Source organism: Populus trichocarpa, chromosome 11 (genome assembly GCF_000002775.5).
Source record: "Populus trichocarpa isolate Nisqually-1 chromosome 11, P.trichocarpa_v4.1, whole genome shotgun sequence".
In the NCBI taxonomy this organism is placed as follows: Eukaryota; Viridiplantae; Streptophyta; class Magnoliopsida; order Malpighiales; family Salicaceae; genus Populus; species Populus trichocarpa.
Window position 1 is genome coordinate 17,384,546 of NC_037295.2, and position 19,175 is coordinate 17,403,720.

Genomic DNA, 19,175 nt, shown 5'->3' on the forward strand with positions numbered 1-19,175 from the left:
ACTGTTCAGTGAACAGTGCAGCATGGTGCAGCCTTCGCACTGTTCACTAAAGTGAACAGTGCGAATTTTGTTTTCTTCAAAAAAGCAGCGAACAGTGCGATTTCACTCGCACTGTACATGAACAATTTATTTATTTATTTATTTTTCAAAAAGCCAGTTAACTTTTTTTTTGAAAAACCAGTGCAGTTAATTAATTTCACTTGCACTGTTCACGTGAATGTGAACAGTAATTTTTTAAAAAAAAAAATTAGTTTAAGGTGAATTAAATTTATTTGTACTGTAATTTCAATTTATTTGTACTGTAATTTCAATTTTATTCCTGATAATATTTTACCTAATTTTATTGCACGCTCAAAGAATCATGAAAACTGTAGTTCTTGTCGGATGAATTTTGTATGTAATGAAATTGTAGATAGTTTAATGAAACAATAAATTGTTTTTATATAAAGTATAATTTATTTCATGATGTAATAGCAATAGTTAAATCTATAATATTTAAATTAAAAACCATAAATATTAATATATATTTTTTAAAATTATTTTATAACCTCAATTTCAAAAGCATTCTTAACCAAACACATTAAACTACTTTTTGTTCAACCTCAATTTTAACCACAGTTTTAACCAAACATATATTTTTTTCAAAACAACCTCAACTAAAAGTACTTTTTATAAAATAATTTTTTTAAAATCATAACCACAACAGTTACCGCAATACCAAACACACTCATAGTATACTCATTATACTTGATAGTACTAATGCCGTGTGTTGACTATATGATGCAACCAAAGTCTGCACCACATCAGTGCAGAATGTTATTTCGAGAACCCTTTTCATATCTTAGATAGTCAATCAGTTTTGCCATCTTCAGCTCCAATCTCTTGCAGGTAATGCTCTGCATCCAGCGCCGCCATGCAGCCTGCATCATCATCAAGTGATCGCTCAGTCTCGGCCTCGATGTTAGCTCAAAAATAATTTATCGATGAACCAGGTAAGCAGGTAGGAGTAAATTTTTTTCTTCAACTTGGTTCAGGTCAAGAGGGGATTATAAGAGAAGTTTTGGCACCCAACATCAAAAAAAGACCAATCCATCAGCATCAATCATATCACAATCATCCTTTATACACCTCTGTCATGGGTTCAGGTTTGGAGTTATTACAGAGAAACCATGAGATACGACTCTTAAAAACCAAACAATAAAATTGATCATAGGACATAAAAAGTCAAGTAAATGAAACAAACCAGTGCCAGCAGCAGTAATGGCTTGTCTATACTTCTTATCCTGAACATCACCAGCAGCAAAAACCCCACGAACACTGGTCTTTGTGGTCCCCGGCATAGTCACAACATACCCGTCAGAATCCAACTCCAACTGCCCGTCCATAAACCTAGTCGCAGGCTCGTGTCCAATAGCAAAAAACAACCCATTAACCTTCAAATCCGAAACCTCCCCAGTAACCACATTCTTCACTTTAAGCCCACCTAAAACCCTCTCTCCATAAGCCTCCTCCACTGCAGAATTCCAAATAACCTCAATCTTCGGATTCGACAATGCCCTGCTTTGCATTATCTTAGAAGCCCTAAATGTATCCCGCCTGTGAATAATATAAACCTTGGTCCCATACTTCGTCAAGAAATTTGCTTCCTCCATTGCTGAGTCTCCCCCTCCAATCACAGCCAATGCCTTCTCCCTAAAAATAGGAGCAGCCCCATCACACACCGCGCAAGCCGAAATCCCTTTATTCCAAAACTTTTCCGACCCTGCAAAATTCAGCTTCTTCGCCGCCGCCCCAGTGGCAACAATAACCGAATCCGCAACAACGCGTTTAGAATCAGTGAAAACCTCAAACGGGGTTCTCGAAAAATCAACTTTTGTAACCGTTTCAGTAAGAATTTGGGTCCCAAAACGAGCGGATTGAGCTCGAAACTTCTCAGTCAGCTCAACCCCCATTATTCCTTCTGGAAAACCAGGAAAGTTTTCCACGTCGGTTGTGGTCGTCAGCTGGCCTCCGGGGGCGATATCATTTGCCATCCATCCTTCAAACAGGATTGGTTTTAACTCTGCTCGTGAGGCATAGATTGCTGCCGTGTGTCCAGCGGGTCCGCTTCCGATAATGCAGACACGGGTCTTGAGTTCTTCCATGGCGGTTGAGGTTGCGGTGGTGGAGGATGTTGCGGTGGCGGAGGAGGATGCGGCCGCGGCGGCGGATGTGGTGGCTAGGCCAAGGAAATGGCGGGCTTTAAAGAGGAAGGATTTTAGTCTGCTTGGGGTACGATTCATTCCTCTAATTGTATTATATTGTTTATATGGTTTTTCCTTTCATCTCCTTGCGGTTATTTAAGGCGCGGGAAATGACCACTGGGTCAGTTTCCCTCCAAAAAAGAGGAGGGCTTTATACTTTCTTGTTAATGTTGCTAAGGTATCGTATCTTTTATCACCATTTATGAAGGGATGAATCGATGCCTTTCCTGGATGATTTAATTATTTTAATCTCGTGAATTGTTTTTTTATAAAAAAAAACCTTCTTAAAATTAGATTGAAATTTAAAATGATAATGTACATGAATAAACTCATATATGTTTTTTTTAAAAAAAAAATTATTTCTTGGAACCAATAAATTGAAAAATATAAATGGACGTGAGGGGCCTTTGTTTTTTTTTTTATTTTATTAACGTGAGTATCCGGACCAGTTTGGGCGCACCTTGATTAATCTGACGGGCTCTAAAATTAACGACTATGTAAGCCTCCAGTGACCATCATATTAGCAATCACAAGGTTCGAACTTAAGATCATAGTGAGAGCAAATATTTTAATCCCAAATTTTTATCACTAAACCATCTATTAGATGATTCTCAGTTTTTCTTTTTGACTAATGATGTGTTGGGCTTATTCTACACAACGGTCCAAGAATAACCTTTACTTGGATTGTTTTTTATAGTATTTTTTATTTAAAAATATATTAAAATATTTTTTTAATTTTTTAAAATTTGTTTTTGGCAGGATAATTTAAAAATATATAAAAAATAATTTTAATTAAAATAAATAAATTTTAAACAAATAATATTTTACCGCAATAATTTTATGCAAGAGTTTAATGAAAGTTACAAGGGGATCCACACTTGAACTGACAACATGATTCTATTCCATTTGATTCATTGCCTCGTTTTCATCTTCCTCTCCAAGCTTTTGTTATCAACCGGTGTGCGCTTGCGCTGCGGGTCATTCAATCTTTTAAAAAGTAAAAAAAGAATATATTCAAAGTTTGCTGATATGTTTTTTTTTTTAAATAATCATGAATATGAAATATAATGTATATTAAATATGTGTTTTAAATATTGATACGATAACATATTAGATAATTTTTTTTCAGATATTAAGATGATAATTTATTGAATTGACCGGATTTAACTTGTTAAATTTATGACCTGAGTCATGAGACTAGGATAGCTCTAATAAAAACAAATCAAAATAAATTATGAAAGTTAATTATTAATCAACCCATAATTGAAGAATAGAATAAAAAAATATAAATTAAAAAAACCTACATGAATAAACTCGGGTTAACCTGCAAAACACGTAACACAAGTCATGAGATCGGGATAACCCCTTGAAAAACAAATCAAAACAAATTACAAAACTCAATTTTCAATCATTCTAATATTAAAGGATGAAATAACAAAAATCAATTAAAAAATAACAAAAAAAATTATAGTCAACCTGGACTAACTTGTTAAACCCACAATATAAATCATGAGACCGAGATAACTTCATAAAAAAAACAAATAAAGAGATTACAAATCTCAATTTCTAGAAGATCAAATGTTGAAATTAAAAAAAAAAACTAAATTCATGAGATCATAAAAGCTCTAAAAAAAATTAATTTTTTTTTTACAAAGTTTAATTTCCAAACAACCTATTATTGAAATATAAAAATGAAAATAAGAAGAAGATATTGAGTTGTTAGGGGGTGAATTTTTTTTTTTAAAAAAAAGAAGAAATTATTCAATTGAAAAGGACCAAAAAAAAATTAATCGAGTTAACTTGGGTTAACCTGCTAACTTGCGACCTTGGTCAAAAGATTAGAATAACAACATATAAAGCAAATAAAAAAGATAAAGATATGAAGTCCAATTTTTTTTAAAAAATATTCCATAAAAAAAGAACAAAAAAAAAACATAGTTAATCTAGGTCAACCTGCCAAACCCTGCAAATTGAGTCATGAGATTAAAATAACCTCATAGAAATTAAATAGAAAAAAAAATATAAAGTTCAATTTCCAACCAGCCCCATATTAAAGGATTAGATTAAAAAAAATTTACAAAAGATGAAAAGAAAAAAAAATCAAAGTCAACCTATTAAACCCACGACTTGGATAATAAAATCGATATAAATTCATAAAAAGCAATTTGAAAAAAAATATATAATCTAGTGCTGAAGATTGAAATCGAGGAAAAGAAAAACCTAAATCTATCATACTAGTACATAACTTAACAAAAATAAATTATATAGTATAATTCATTAAAAAACATAATATTAAAAAATAAAATTGAAAAACAAAATAAATTTTTTTTTGAGTTTTTTAAGGATAAAATTAAAAAAATATATAAAACATTATTCCAAAAAAATAATAGTTTTGTTAGATATCATGTAAAGTCTAGTTTTGGCGGTGTGACCTATATTTTTCTTGAATGCAAATATGAATATACCATGTTCGCACGACAAGAACTCATGACTTGTGATCAAAGCTCGAATATAAAGTGCATCTCTGTGAGAGGGAGCACAGTAGCTGTCTGTTAATTTGATGCCGGGGCAATAATGGTGGGCTTGATTTTCTAGCAAGATAGTCTGTGCCGGTGCTACAATCTGGATTTAACGTTGTACCGACAACATGTATTATGTCTTCATTGTCTTTTTGTGGGCTCACTTCCATTTGATGTGTTAATATATATATATTTTTTTAGAGCTTGATTGGGATAATAATAATAATAATAATAATAATAATAATAATAATAATAATAATGGTGGTGGTGGTGGTGGTAGTTTAAAGTGTTTTTCACTTAGACATATATTAAAATAAAAAAAAATTATTTTTGACATCAGCATATTAAAACAATTGAAAAATATAATATTTTTTTTTAATTTTAAACAAAAAACAAATTCAACATTTTTAAGAACGCCGTTTGCACTGCATTCCCAAATACACCTTTAATATGAAATAAAATATCACATGTCATTTTTATTAGATTAAGATTTTGTTTGTTTTGGTGGTTATACTGTTTTTTTAGTTTGTTTTTTTTTTAATTTTTAAAATTATTTTAATGTGTTCATGTCAAAAATAAATTTTAAAAATTAAAAAATATATTATTTTAATATATTTATAAATAAAAAATAATATAAAAAATAACCGCAACATCAATTCTACCCGCCACCTAAATAGCTTGCCTTGAAATTGATATTCAATGTGAGCTTAGTTTAGATATGATTCGATGTCACATAGAACTGTGTTGCAGTCATTGTTTTACGGTGTAGATAATTTTAATCTCTTAACCATTGTTGTTGTTAAATTTAAAGTTGGCTTAATCAAGGAATCAATGGTAACTCGAGAAAATATATAAAAAATTATTTTTAATATTTTAATATTTAATATAATTTATTTTAAAATAATATATGTAGATATAAACTCGGAACGGCTGCTTAAAATTGGTCTAGAAGTGGCTGTGTGGCAACAGTGCAAAGGATACTAATGCTGTTCTTTTGCATCACACTTGACAAAGGCAGGATTTCCCACGTGTACAGTGAAGCTAACTCACGTGCAGATTCATCGGCTAATTTTTGGCACAGATTTGGTACGTCATGCAAGCTTTTTTAATGAGCCGTCAACTTTTATAAATGATGGGCTCTCGAAAGACCATAATTTTTTAGCCCAAGCCTGCCTAACGAATCAAACCAAGAAACTTGGACTTCAAATCCTAACTTGATTTAAATTTTTAATTAAAACAAATAAGATATTAATTCATGTAATATAGTTGACTTGATTGGGGTTTTCAATGACTTGATTAATTCGGAAAAACATAGTTCAAATCTAATCAAATAAATACAAAAAAAAACAATGAAATTACATTATTTCAACTCTCACAACAATGGATAAGACTTTTGCGGAACAAGCGAGGTTAGAAGTAAATAGGGTAGCGTTTCGTTATTGTTTCGGGACAGAATAGATGGAAATAATAAAAACAGAGAAGACAAGATAAAAAAAAAATAGACAAAATAAAATATAAAAAAGTCTATTTTACTATTAATATATTACTATCAAACTTATATATATTAAAAAATAATTAGATATTTTTTTACTTTATTTTATATTGAGTGTTGAATTAATAATATTATAATAACCCTAGTTATAAAGCCCAGACTAACTCGGGGGTCGACCCAGGACTTGATCAACCTGGGGCCTCAACCGGTCCGAGTTTTAAAAAAATAGAGGAAAGGTTGACCCGGAGTGACCTGATCAAAAATTCATGTCAACTTGGAACCCAATCAACCCAGGATAAAACATGGGTAAAAAACCATTTATTTTTATTTGTTTTTTGTTGTTGAAATGAGGCTACTTTGATTCTTCTTCTTTTTTAAAAAAAAAACAAATTGGGTCAACATGGGTAGACTCTTGAGTTGAGTTTAAAAATTATGATAATAACTATTTTTTTTCTACATTGACCCGGGACAACCCGATTTGACCCACTCGACTTGTGACTCGAGCTTTACCTTGAGTTGACCTCCAAGTCGGGTTTTAAAACTATATTAATAAATATTTTTATTTTTATGTTGACTCGAATCAGGTTTTAAAACTATAAAGATATATTCCCTTTATATCTCTCATTTTGAAGATATATTTATTTTTATAAACAAATATATTTTTATCTTCGTCATCATATTTTTTCTTTCTTCTTCTGTTTTGTCTAGATATAAGGCCCCGTTTTTCTCAAAAAAAAAAACAGCCCACGAGGCCATGACTTCAAAAAAAATCATCCACAACCATATTCAATGGAAGGAATGTTCAGCCATTCTAGAATTACTGAAGCTCAGCCTATTCCAATTTCAATTCAAATGACAACTAAGCCCAGCCTAAACAAGAAGTGACCAGTAGCTAGCCCATAGTCAACATGACATAAATGCAAAGTGCTCCAGATTACAAGAAAAAGGTCGAGGAGCACCATCATTGGTCATCATCGAGATACCCTTCTCTTTAAGTAAAATTAATTAAAAGGATTAATAACATCATCATTGAGACTTTAGCTTGCTAGCTTTATAGAAAGTCCAAAAAACAACGGCACCAAGCCCTAAATTTCAACAAAAGCTTTGCCTTTTGTCTGAAACCTGACTTTGTTTAGTCAAATAATGGCAATGTGTTAGGTGGTAATTATAGTAACTTTGATTAAAATCTTCCTTTCATACCAACCATGATCCTTCCCAGGATTGTCTGGTCATATCACCTGCTAATACTCCAACAACTGCTTTGGACGGCCGCAGCTGTGATCAATTCCTGCAAATTACATCCTTAACTTCGACGACTGTTCATGGTGTTGCTCTAATATTTCTTCTGGACAATATGCTAATTGCTAAGAGAGAAATTCATAACATTCTAGCACTTCACTTGTACTTTTCTCATCAATCTTCTCCAAACTTGTCTTGCTTCTTTTACAGAAAAACTCATGGCATCCCAAAATTCTCGATTACATATATACACAAGGTGAGGAGGGGAGGGGAGCAGGCACAACTTTCAAGCACTCTTGAAGAGGCAAAAAAAAAAGGGGAGGGGGGGGGGGATCAGGATCTAACACATTAAAAAGCACAAATGAAGGAGACAGAAATACTATGATGTTTTATACAAAATCATACGATGGATAAAATTATCTCGGGCTGACTTGTTTTTGTTCCACAGAAATGGAGGACCTCTTGATGAACTCTAAGCAATCCGCAATGGCTTCAGAGTAGAAAGAATTTGATCTCCCAAATGATCTGAACCTGTACTGATCATCAACCTTTCCCATGTAGTGGCAGCTGGTTGCATCCATCATGAATCCCCTCTCGTTGCTGCCACATCTTTCGATGATGCTACTATTTCTATTCACGCCTCTCTTCAAATATTGCACTGCTCGTCCATAAGAAGATCTCCATCTGCTAAAAAACCTGAATAAGTAGAAAAACCTTGCTCTTAGTCTTTGAACTGAGAATCTTCTGGGATACTTTAGCCTGAAACCTCTGGTGCAGCTGGCTCCATGACGATGATGACTTCTCTTCCCAACCCTGGTGTAGCGCATATGACTCATTCTTTGATGCTTATGCAACCAAATAGAAACTGACGCCCTAAGTTTCCTATATAAGTAGGGTTGAAGGACGACTTTTTGGAGGGTGAGTTGTAATGATGAAATTTAACAAGCGACCTAGAAAATGGTGGGTTTTTTTTTGGCCTTTGAATGGTCTAGCAAGGAGAGATTTATGCGTTTACAACGTGGATATCATCAGATTACGTGCCTTAAAATAGTAGCGATCAATTTAAGCTGTAATTGATACAAGTATGAAGAAAGAGTAAGTATGATATGATTGGTATGGTAGGGCCAAAGGGGACAATGAAAAGAAAAGAAAATGGAAGTGTCCCTTTTCATATATATTAGGTGACAAAAGTATAGCCTTACAGGACAAGATCATAAGAACAAACTGTATCAAAGAGAGAAATCAGGGAAGAGCAACTTGCAGTTGTGTGGGAGACATGGCATTTCCAGATAACCATATTGAATTTCTTACGTTAAATATATACGTCAGTCTAACAAAGTTTGACCTATAAAATGTCTTCTTCTCATAGGGATCACAGCGTCTTCTTCTTGATTTGTTATCTGTCCTCGGGGCTCTGTCAATCTACAGTGGGTGTTCTCCATACTACACACCAAGGAAGACAGCGGTGCGATTTGCTTCCTTTTTCTGTGATAAAAAAATGCTTCCTTTTCTTGTGTATTGCTAAGCTAGAGAGTAATTTCCACGAAAGAAATTCAATTCAAAGTCGTTTGGAATGACCGATTAGAAAAAAGGGTTAAAACTTAATTAAATATACTCTTCAAACTATAATCCCAATCTTAATCAAAACGTCAGAGATTTCTTTGTCTTAACTGGGTTTTAATTTTTCAAATCTTTAAGGTTTTATATGAGCTTCAAATCCTCCAGTCCAACGGGCTCTTGGTTAGAATATTTGAGATCTTAAAACATAAAATTTCTTAGACGAAGTTTGTAAATGGACATGAATGAAAGGATTCAAATGGGAATTTCTGCATCTTTGTGAATCTTTTTTTTTATATAAAAAATATAGGGTTGGTGAGATACTCAACCAAGAATCTCCTTTTCTTTTCTTTTTGTAAGATTTTGCTTATAATACTATTTCTCTCATTGGGATAAATATGATCCCCTTTCTTTTTCTCGCCTACTGCACTTGTGGGATATTTTATAAAAAGAATATTTTTTTATAATCAGTTTGAATCAGATGCGTAAAGGCAACTACAACTACTTGAGCGAATTCCCTCCACAAAAAATGTTGGCAGCCATGGAATTTGAGCTTTAAAACCAGTTTGACCAGGAGGCTTAAATAATTTGAAGTCCAAGTAAAATATGAAGACTTGTTGCAATTTGTATCCAGTTAGAGTGTTTCAATTAAGAACATTTTGAAAGTAAACGAAATGTATGGCTATTATTAGTGTTTGATTCAATTTCTGTTGTCTTGCGGAGGCAGGCAGCCCAGAAAATCTGCACCCTATATTTGTCCACGAGGCATCACCTGGAAAGTTCACTCTCGTGTACACAAGAGATACGCCTCCCAGCCCCCTTACCTGTGCTTCTGGAAAATGGCTATAGCCTCTCCCCTTTTCATTTTCACACTACGGGGTGTTCGGCGCTGTCCCTAGGCTGTGTTTTTTTTTATAAAGATTTTGATATATATTTTTTAAATTAGTTTTATATATATATTTTTAGATAGTTTTGATAAATTTTTAAAAATAAAAATATATATTATTTTAATGTATTTCTAAACAAAAAAATACTTTGAAAAGCAATATCTAATCATCTATGAATATCCCAAACACCCCCGCATTTGCCTTTTTTTTTTGAATATATAATAAGTATTTTACTAACTCAGGTGATAATAGTCAAGTAGTAAGGAGTTAATTAGGAGCAGAGGGCATTCCTAGTATGAATATTACCATTTACATTTCTCAATTCTTTCATATGTTTTGGTTCTTGAGATGGTTATTCATCTATAATTCATGTTTAAAAGCGTGTCTATGATGTATATAAAATAAATAAGACGATTAAATATTCAATATAACATGCTATGGTATGTGTATATTTGAAAAAACTTCTACACAAAAACTTAAGATAATTTTATGAATGAGATTAATAGAACTCACCTTATTTCAAATTTAAAAACTAAATTCAAATTAAAATTTTAATATTTTCTTTATAGAATCAGTCAATGCTGTTTTAGGATCTCCATTTCACGAAGAAAAGATTAAATTTTTTCTGTACATAATTCTCAATATTTAAATATTATATCAAGAAGTAAAGTTTTAATTAATTTTTTTTAAATGATATATAAATGTTATGCTTTTGATGAGAATAAAAGGGTAATTTTTAAATAATTTTCATGATTTTATTTTAAAAAAACTTCTATATTCATTGGTGTGGCTATAGCTAGTTTAAATGGATGAATCATTCTTATAATTTAATTTATATCTAAACATTGGGACTCAGAAATTCTACATAAATTTGATAGAAAAGCATTCCTCAAGACCACATGGATTGCAGATAGCCACCACACTTAGTTTTTTTCTATTTTAAGCTATTTGACGTCTTTATCTTTTGTGTGGGGGCAAAACGATTTTTGGACCATTAAAGCATTAAAGGATGAAACCGCGTTATATTGGAAATGAAAATTAGTTTTTTGCTTGTAATTTCGACACAAGTTTTGGATTATTTTAATTTTTATATTTTCAAGCATGAAAAATATATAATTAAATTAAATTAAATTGATTCTATAAGGACAAGCTGTGGTTTGTAGGCAACATATGCTTGTTTATATGCCTTTTCCTTCTTTAAATTCAACCACAAGGTGGGTGTTGGGCCATGATATAAAACCATAGCCAAACAATGCCCGAGACTGACCCATGTCACGATGTATGGGCTTAAGAGGCGCCATGAATTAGGCTTAGACGCGATGGCTGAGCCTAAAGGGCATGATGTCGTGAGTCGTGATTGGTATTGGGGTGACGGGTGAGGTGCAATGCCTAGACCTAAATAGGGAGCCAGCCCTGCGCGCGGAGCCTAGGTTCAGTCAGAAATCTCAGGGGTAAGGTGTTGAGCAATGCCACAGGCCCGAGCTCGAGCAATGCCACAGGCTAACTCGGCTTGTTTATCCTGCCATGTCACTAACCAAAAAACATACTTACCTGCATAAGTGAAAATTGGTTTGAAAAGATCACAACCACCCCGTATAAGGATAATAGATTAACATAAACTAAGCCACGTGGAAAAATCACTGTAGCCCAAAAGATAAACCATTATTAATTGGAAATAGTGAATTTTGCTCTTATAACCAAAAAGTACAAAGCTTTTTATATGGGTAATTTAATCTTTTCATGGGCTTTATAGATCATTATTGATTGAATTAGTAATAGCTTGGTTCCCTATTTTTTTGGCATTACTTAAATGTCTTTAAAGGCAAAAAGGTTTGTTAAATTGGGTCTAAGGGTTCATTGGATTTTTCAATTTTCTAAGCATACTGTAATGGCTATATAGCCCTTATATATTTTTTTTTAAATCAACCTTCTATTCAGGGGCTTATTAGTATTTTCATCTTTTTTCTCTTAATTTTAATGTAGTATTAGGGGCAAATTGGTATTTTAATTAATATAAAAAATACAAAAAGTGCCTGGCGCGTGTAAGTTGCCCTGACAAATTCAAGTGACTCGTGTGGTAGTTTACGATGGCCAAAAATGGTTTTCTAGGGTGTTTTCTAGTTCATCTTGACGGTGGCAACTTATATGGGCGGTGTGTGTATTGCAGTTCCAACTAATTCAGTGTTGATTGTAATTTCTTTCCCCTCCCACCTCATTTAGCGTGCTGCCCCTAAACAAATCAAAAAATCCCTTCAATTTATTTTTTCTTTGGATTTAGTCCCTTTTATTTTAATTAATTATTTCAAATTGAAAATTATTTTCAATTTCATCCTTTAATTTTTTAATCTCCCATATTTGATTTTCATTGTTTTGATTGTTATTTTTTTTTGTTGGGAGTTGAACTTCTTTATTAAACTCAAGTCTAAGATTTCACGGGTATTGAATTTAAGAGATTAACTTATGCTTATAAGATTCACCCAAGTTTGCTTGGTTTTTCATATTATTAAATTAGGGTTTCTTTTTTTTCCAATTATTTTTAAATTAAATGATCTTATAAAACCCAAATGACTCAGTGACACGAGTCTCGTATTTTTCTTACTTATTTAGAAACACTTACGTTGCCCTAACCTCTTCTTTTTTTTTGTCTGGTTAAGATTTTCTCAGCATATGGTATAGCGCTGACCATTAATCTAGGTTTACTGAGTCGTTTTTTTTTTGTGGTCCTTTATTTAGATTTAGTTTTTATTTTTTGACCTTCAATATTTGATTCATCATGATTGACCTTCCTAAGTTGTTTTAGTATATATTTCATAGGGTTATCAAATTTTCCTACCCCGAATCATGAGTTTCGCAGGTTAATAATGGTTGATCTAGGTAGATTTTAATGTGCCGCCATCTTAGTTTTTTTTTTTAAAAAAAAACAATATGCCATCTAATATATTAATATTATAATATTTTAGAAATTTATCTTTTTAACTAGCATGCATCAAAGTTTTAACTTCCTAATATCTTTATATTACTTTTAAGATTAACGGCGTCATGCAAGTACAAAAAACTAGTTAAGAAATACTCTAAAAGACATAGAAAAAATATTGTTCCCCAAACCACTATTCACCAATGAATAAATTACCGTGGATTGTTATAGTGACATGTCTATTTTTTTTGTCCCTGTTCTTTTTTTTTTCCTTTTTTTTATTACACCTTTATAGGCTCAAATTATTGGCCAATTAAAGCTCATTTATTAATGAAGGCCAAGATTAAAAAATAAGGGACTAAAATGAAAAACACGATAAAAATAGATGGTTTTTATAAACTTGGAAATAAACGTAAACTTTAGTCCTCCATCTTTTCAAATTATAAACTTTTAGTTTTTAACAATTTATGAAATTTAATTTTAGTCCCAAACTTTATTTTTCTTATTTTTTGATCCCTGATTTAAAAGAGAAGAGAGAAAGTGGTCAAATTCTGATGCTAGAGAAAGAAAGTCTTGGATAAGACCGTTTTCGACCATGAAAACAATGTTTTTGGTGTCAATGAGTTTCTTTTGATGAGAAAGTTTATATAAGGTTTTTTTTCCTCCTTAAACTTGCCTGAAATGGTAGATCTGAACAAAAAAAGAATTTTAATTTCGAATTGATTATGAGTTTTAGAGTTAGTTTTTGGGTTGCTAAAAGTTATGAATATGTTTTACAAGGTATTTAAGGTGTTTTTTTTTTTCAAATTAAAATATGGTTGGAAATGAGCATTTTTCGATGACAAGAGATTGCTGAAATGTGGGCAGTGCAAGTGACATATCGCCTACTTTTGTTTTTCAAAGCATGTCATCTACCCATTAAGGAATTAAAAAAAACACCCAGGTGTGTGGGTTGCTTTAAGCCCGCATGCCTAATGCTTTTTTTAGAGGCCCAAGATCTTTGGGCCTTCCCTAGCTAGAGAAACTAGGCCTATTTTGCTTTTTTTATTATTTTTTTTATCCATTACAATTGCATTTTCTTTCTTGATTTTTTTTTAATTTAATCATTTAATATTTGATTAATTATTAATTGAGAAATATAATTTTTTTTGTTTTGATTTTTTTCCCAATCATTTTGATATTTTGTTGGTTTTTAATTTTATAGGCGTTTATTTTGGATAAAAAATTTATAAAAATAAATTATTAAACTCAACTGAGTTCATGACCCGGATTACAAGTTTAACTAATTAACATTAGCCAGGTAGAAATCAAGCTTGATAATTTTTTTGTTACATAAATAGTTTCTAATTTGTTTAATTAGAAATATGGATGAATTTTTTAAATTTTACTTTAGATTTTTTATGTACAAAAACACATGAGAAAAATCCATATAAAATAAAAATACTCTAGTAGTAGTGATAAGATACATTAACATCTATGCATGAAAACCAGGTAAAATAAAACATCATAAATCCGGTAAAAAGTAAAACTGAAAAGTAAAAAACATTAAATTCAACAGTAATTTTTAGCTTTGACCGGAGACACGCAATTTTTATACACCGACCGTAGTCTCGGAAACACCCCTCCAAAGAAGGACCATGTCAGATTCATTGCCATCTGGCCCTCCGTCAGATCCCGCCACCGCCACCGCCACCGCCACCAATTCACCAGACGAAGCTACGACCACCACCTCCTCCACGACAACAACAACCTCCACCCCAGAAGGTCCAACCCCACCACCAGTTCAGATCCCTCTCTCATGGCCTGCCGATTCTTCCCTCACCCTCGACTGGATCCAAAACCTCATTTCCGCCTTTGATTGGTCTTCCAAAAACCTCTCTCCATCTGAACTTCCTTTAGTCCTCCCTGTTCCCGTCTTTGACACTCTAGTCCTCACCGCCTCGAAAATTCTTCACAAAGAGCCTAATTGTGTCAGAATCGATGAATGTAATGATAATTCAAGAGTTGTAGTTGTAGGAGATGTTCATGGGCAACTTCATGATGTCAATTTTTTGTTGCAAGATGCTGGGTTTCCTTGTGAAGATCGTTTTTTTGTGTTTAATGGAGATTATGTTGATCGAGGAGCTTGGGGTCTTGAGACTTTCTTGCTCTTGTTAGCTTGGAAGGTAATTTTCTCTTAAACAATACTGTCATCAAGAATTCTGATTCTCTTTCTTGAAAGATTTTCTCTTTTTTATTTATGAAGAAAATGTGAGATACTTGGATGGTATTTAATGAGAGTGGAAGTGGTCGAAAATATACAAAAATGGAGACTTGGGGTGAGTTGGGTCGGGGTTGTCTCCGGTGGAAACTCGCTCAGATGCTTAAGTCAGTTATGTGTGGCTAGATCAGTGTAACGATAATTGATAATGGGAAGCTAAAGAGTGCTTGAAGGTACTCGAATTCGGAGAAATGTAGCAATTTATTATAAACTCTTTCAAGCAGTGTGGTGCGATTCAATTTATATCCGTTGTTTACTATGAACACGATGAGTTAGTGCCGAGTGATTATAGCGTGGTAGGCAGTCTAGGTGTATTAGGAGAGTATCTTCTTAGAATCACATAAAGCACTTAAATGTTGTGAAGTATGATTGTTGGTTGATGATGATAATAGTGTTACCGTTATGTAATCATCATGGATTAGTAAGTTAGTACCTTTGATTGGATCATGAATGGTAGACGAAGGACAATAAAAGTGTGATTGTTTTTGCGTTAAAAAAAGTGTTTTTGAAAATTTTTGATTTTTACTTGATTTTTTTTTATGATTTTGGATCGTTTTGATGGGCTAGTTTTGACGTGTTGGTATCAAAAATAAATTTTAAAAAATAAATAAAAACTTCATGTTGATGCATTTCCAAACAAAAAAATATTTTTGAAAATCAATCGCTATCACAATCCCAAACATTACCTAAGTGGTCTTGAATGGAATTTTGGATACACCTTATATACCGCAAAATAAGATCATGAAATGGTTTTTTTTATGGGAACTGGTCCAAGCTTCAAACCAGATACACCTTGGAGGAAGATGGTGGAGGGAGGGATCAATCAACAGGTTCAATGAGTGAAGAGGAAAGATCCAGGGAGAGAGAAAATGCCAGTGGTGTCTGTGAGAGAGTGCACGGGTGTGAAAATCCCTCCTTAAAGATACTCTTTTTTGCTTTTATTTTAGGCTTATTTTAACCAAGTATTTTAGATTCAAACTAAATGGCCTCTTTTCTTTCTTGTTAGTGATGTTACATGCCCACTTCTTATTAAGCTATAAGCCAATATATCATCCAACCTTAGTTATAATACCAAGTTTCTAATCTTTCTGGGCTATTTGTGTAATCTTAAGACAATTTAAGGTTGATATGGGGTGATAAATGCTCTTTTGATAAAAAAAAAGAACTGTTAGACAGGGAGGATTTTGCTATATGGAATTGTGGATTTGTTTGTTATTGCTGTCATTTTCTTTGTCGTACTTGCACAAAGTGAAAAAAAAAAAACTTTAGGCCCCAAATTTGACATTTGGTTGTAAAAATTCAATTGACTTCATATTGCTAAGGTACTAGAGATGTGGCGGGCAGGTGGTGCTTGCTTCAGTTAAATAACTACTTCATTGTTTGCTAAATGTCCAAGTTCCATGCTTTCCTTGTTCAACCTAGGCTTACTTTACCTTTTAAAATTAGTACTCTTCATTAATATTCTTTTGAGTATGCTAGATGTCCAAGCTCCATGTTTTCCACTCTTTATTAATATTCTGTTTACATGCACAGATGTTTATCTGTTATTTATTTTTCCCCTCTTTTCTAAATCATGTATTCTTACTTAAAAAAACTCAAATCTTTTTTTTTTTGGTCAATTGAGTAATGTTTATGAATTGGTATCTTGCTTAGGTATTTTTGCCTCAGAGGGTATATCTCCTCCGTGGCAATCATGAATCCAAGTATTGCACATCTGTTTATGGTTTTGAGAAAGAAGTTTTGGCGAAGTATGGCGATAAAGGTAAGCATGTTTATCGGAAGTGTTTGGGCTGCTTTGAAGGCCTTCCCTTGGCCTCTATTATAGCTGGACATGTATATACTGCTCACGGAGGACTTTTCCGCAGTGTGTCCATCACTCCATTGAAGAGATCAAAGGGAAAGAAGAATCGAAGAATAACTTTAAATTCTGAAACCAAACCATTATGTCTTGGTTCTTTGGAGGAGTTATCCAAAGCGCGAAGATCAGTTCTTGACCCTCCATGGGAAGGTCTGAACTTAATTCCTGGAGATGTTTTATGGTCGGATCCAACAATGAAATCTGGACTGTCACCAAATACAGAGAGAGGCATTGGTTTATTATGGGGACCTGATTGTACTGAAGATTTTTTAAAGAAGTTCCAACTAAAGGTTGTGCAAGCTCAAATTTGCGTTTAAGTTGACGTGATTGCATTGGTTTATTCTCATTATTGAAATGTTGGGAAATCTTACTACTTCTTCAAATGCTCAATTTTAATTTTTTCAAGCATAGAGTTTAAAATAAACGACCTATCCCCAATCAGAACTATAAGAAACTTTCTATTCGTGTGATGTTGATATGATGATTCCTTTTCTTTTACTCACGTGTTTCAATCGTGATACTGGTCCAATTTGACATTATATTGAAGAGGAAATTTATCAATTGTTACTTTGGACTTTGAGCACTTTTGGCAATTTATGTTCACAAATTTAAGAAGAATTGGTCTGTTTTCTGCATTTATGAACAATAGAAGATTATGTGTTCTTGCATTTTTATCTATGTCATGCATTTCACTATTTCAGCAATTCATGGTACTATCAAGATGATGTTTTACTATTCAAGAATTGACACTGTAGTTAATGGTTCATGTTGTGTTGCCTTAGCTAATCATCAGATCACATGAAGGCCCTGATGCAAGGGAAAAAAGGCCGGGTCTTGGAGGAATGGATGTAGGGTACACCATAGATCATGTTGTACCATCAGGAAAGCTGATTACTCTCTTTAGTGCTCCAGACTATCCACAATTTCAGGTTTTTTTACAATTCTTCTCTCCTATACCTTTTGAATTTCATACAAGATCTCCAATCTCATCTAGGAAAGACAGTTTTGCATCCTTTGGCTTCAAATATCTGATACATTTAGGGTCGAGCATGGGTTCCATGATGGTATCTTAACCTTGCGCTGAATTACACGTTTGGAGATGTTAAGCTTTTGTATATGTTCTTGTTTGGCTTCCATAGAGAAACTGTGAGCTATGTTTTCTTGGGAGATATGATTTCCAAATTGACATCTTAATTTCCTGGTTTTGATATATTTAACATCCTGTCATAGGGAAACATTATGCATATTGGACATTATTTTAAACCCTGTTTCCATGTTAATCATATTAGGGATCTACATTAGATAATCAATCTGGCTTGAGCTTCTGAAGAGGCAGATTCTTCTCTAAATAGAACACATTCCCTCCATCGCTTTTAACTTTGTTTGATGTTGATGATGTGAAAAAAGACTTGAATTAGTTATTAAATATCATTACACAGGTTGATTTACTTGGCCAGATGAAACTAATGGATATCATTTGATTGACCAAGCAAAATTTAACATTACTTTTGCCGCATTTTATTATTTTTGTAACAAATTATTTTGTTTTTTAGGCAACTGAGGATAGATTCAACAATAAAGGAGCATATATTGTCCTAAAACCCCCTTATTTTGATGTTCCGGAGTTCCACACTTTCGAAGCAATTACTCCGAGACCAGTGGTATGAATTTTCACCAATGTCCCAGAAACTAGCAGACTGATTGATTCTCTTTAATGGGCTGCCCATTGCTTAAGCAAGGTCCTAAATTCGCTCTCCATTGCAGGTGAATGCTTATTATAATTATGAAGATGTGATTGACTCTGATGAAGAATTGGACTTGGCGTCAATGGTGACTGCTACTTAGAGGTCGTCACCCACCCTTTTCTAATGGAGGAATTCTGAATATTTTGAAGTTTAACATGTTTTTTCTCCATGATTTTGCTGTGTGTCTTATCATTTATTGCTTCATTGTGCCAAAAAAAAAATATATATATTGGTTCGTGGGGATGGTGGTGCCCTTGACGCATGTATAAAATTGTATGTAACCTCACACAGATTGGTTATAGTGCAATTTTTTGTTGTTGCGTAACTTCAGTTCGTTTCTTGTTTTTACCCATGTCTCCGTGATGCATACACTACCATGGCCAAATGGCATATTTTGTGCTGCCTGACTCTCGGAAATCCATCTTCAACCCCTTCTGTTCTTTCCCGAGCTGTTTTTCCTT

At 33.1% G+C, this 19,175-nt stretch overlaps 2 protein-coding genes across 3 annotated transcripts; one reads left to right on the forward strand and one right to left on the reverse strand.

The window, feature by feature from the left end:
• Window positions 1–642: 642 nt before the first annotated feature.
• LOC7489053 (thioredoxin reductase 1, mitochondrial) lies at window positions 643–2,315 on the reverse strand. 2 transcript variants are annotated; one of them, XM_002317595.4, is made up of 2 exons: window positions 1,244–2,314; window positions 643–920 (listed from the first exon to the last, which is right to left on the reverse strand). In XM_002317595.4, exons 1-2 carry the CDS (start codon window positions 2,280–2,282, stop codon window positions 850–852), a joined length of 1,110 nt encoding a protein of 369 aa, XP_002317631.4. In that variant the 5' UTR covers window positions 2,283–2,314; the 3' UTR covers window positions 643–849. The 2 variants fall into 2 exon arrangements, with proteins under 2 accessions (XP_002317631.4, XP_052301141.1); XM_052445181.1 differs by lacking the exon at window positions 643–920 and adding an exon at window positions 947–1,130 and having other exon boundaries at window positions 1,244–2,315.
• Window positions 2,316–14,433: 12,118 nt separating this feature from the next.
• LOC7454996 (serine/threonine-protein phosphatase 7) lies at window positions 14,434–19,039 on the forward strand. The gene is made up of 5 exons (XM_002316991.4): window positions 14,434–15,016; window positions 16,765–17,259; window positions 17,752–17,898; window positions 18,523–18,630; window positions 18,734–19,039. The coding sequence occupies exons 1-5, from the start codon at window positions 14,489–14,491 to the stop codon at window positions 18,812–18,814; spliced, it is 1,359 nt and encodes a 452-aa protein (XP_002317027.3). The 5' UTR covers window positions 14,434–14,488; the 3' UTR covers window positions 18,815–19,039.
• The last annotated feature ends 136 nt before the right edge of the window (window positions 19,040–19,175 follow it).

Bases quoted from the DNA above. Each gene is read 5' to 3' on its own strand.
- LOC7489053 (XM_002317595.4), bottom strand. From the start codon at position 2,282: ATGAATCGTACCCCAAGCAGACTAAAATCCTTCCTCTTTAAAGCCCGC. The intron at 921-1,243 runs GTTTGTTTCATT...ATGATGATGCAG, and splicing joins CATTACTGCTGCTGGCACTG to GCTGCATGGCGGCGCTGGAT.
- LOC7454996 (XM_002316991.4), top strand. From the start codon at position 14,489: ATGTCAGATTCATTGCCATCTGGCCCTCCGTCAGATCCCGCCACCGCC. The intron at 15,017-16,764 runs GTAATTTTCTCT...TATCTTGCTTAG, and splicing joins TGCTCTTGTTAGCTTGGAAG to GTATTTTTGCCTCAGAGGGT. The intron at 17,260-17,751 runs GTTGTGCAAGCT...GTGTTGCCTTAG, and splicing joins TAAAGAAGTTCCAACTAAAG to CTAATCATCAGATCACATGA.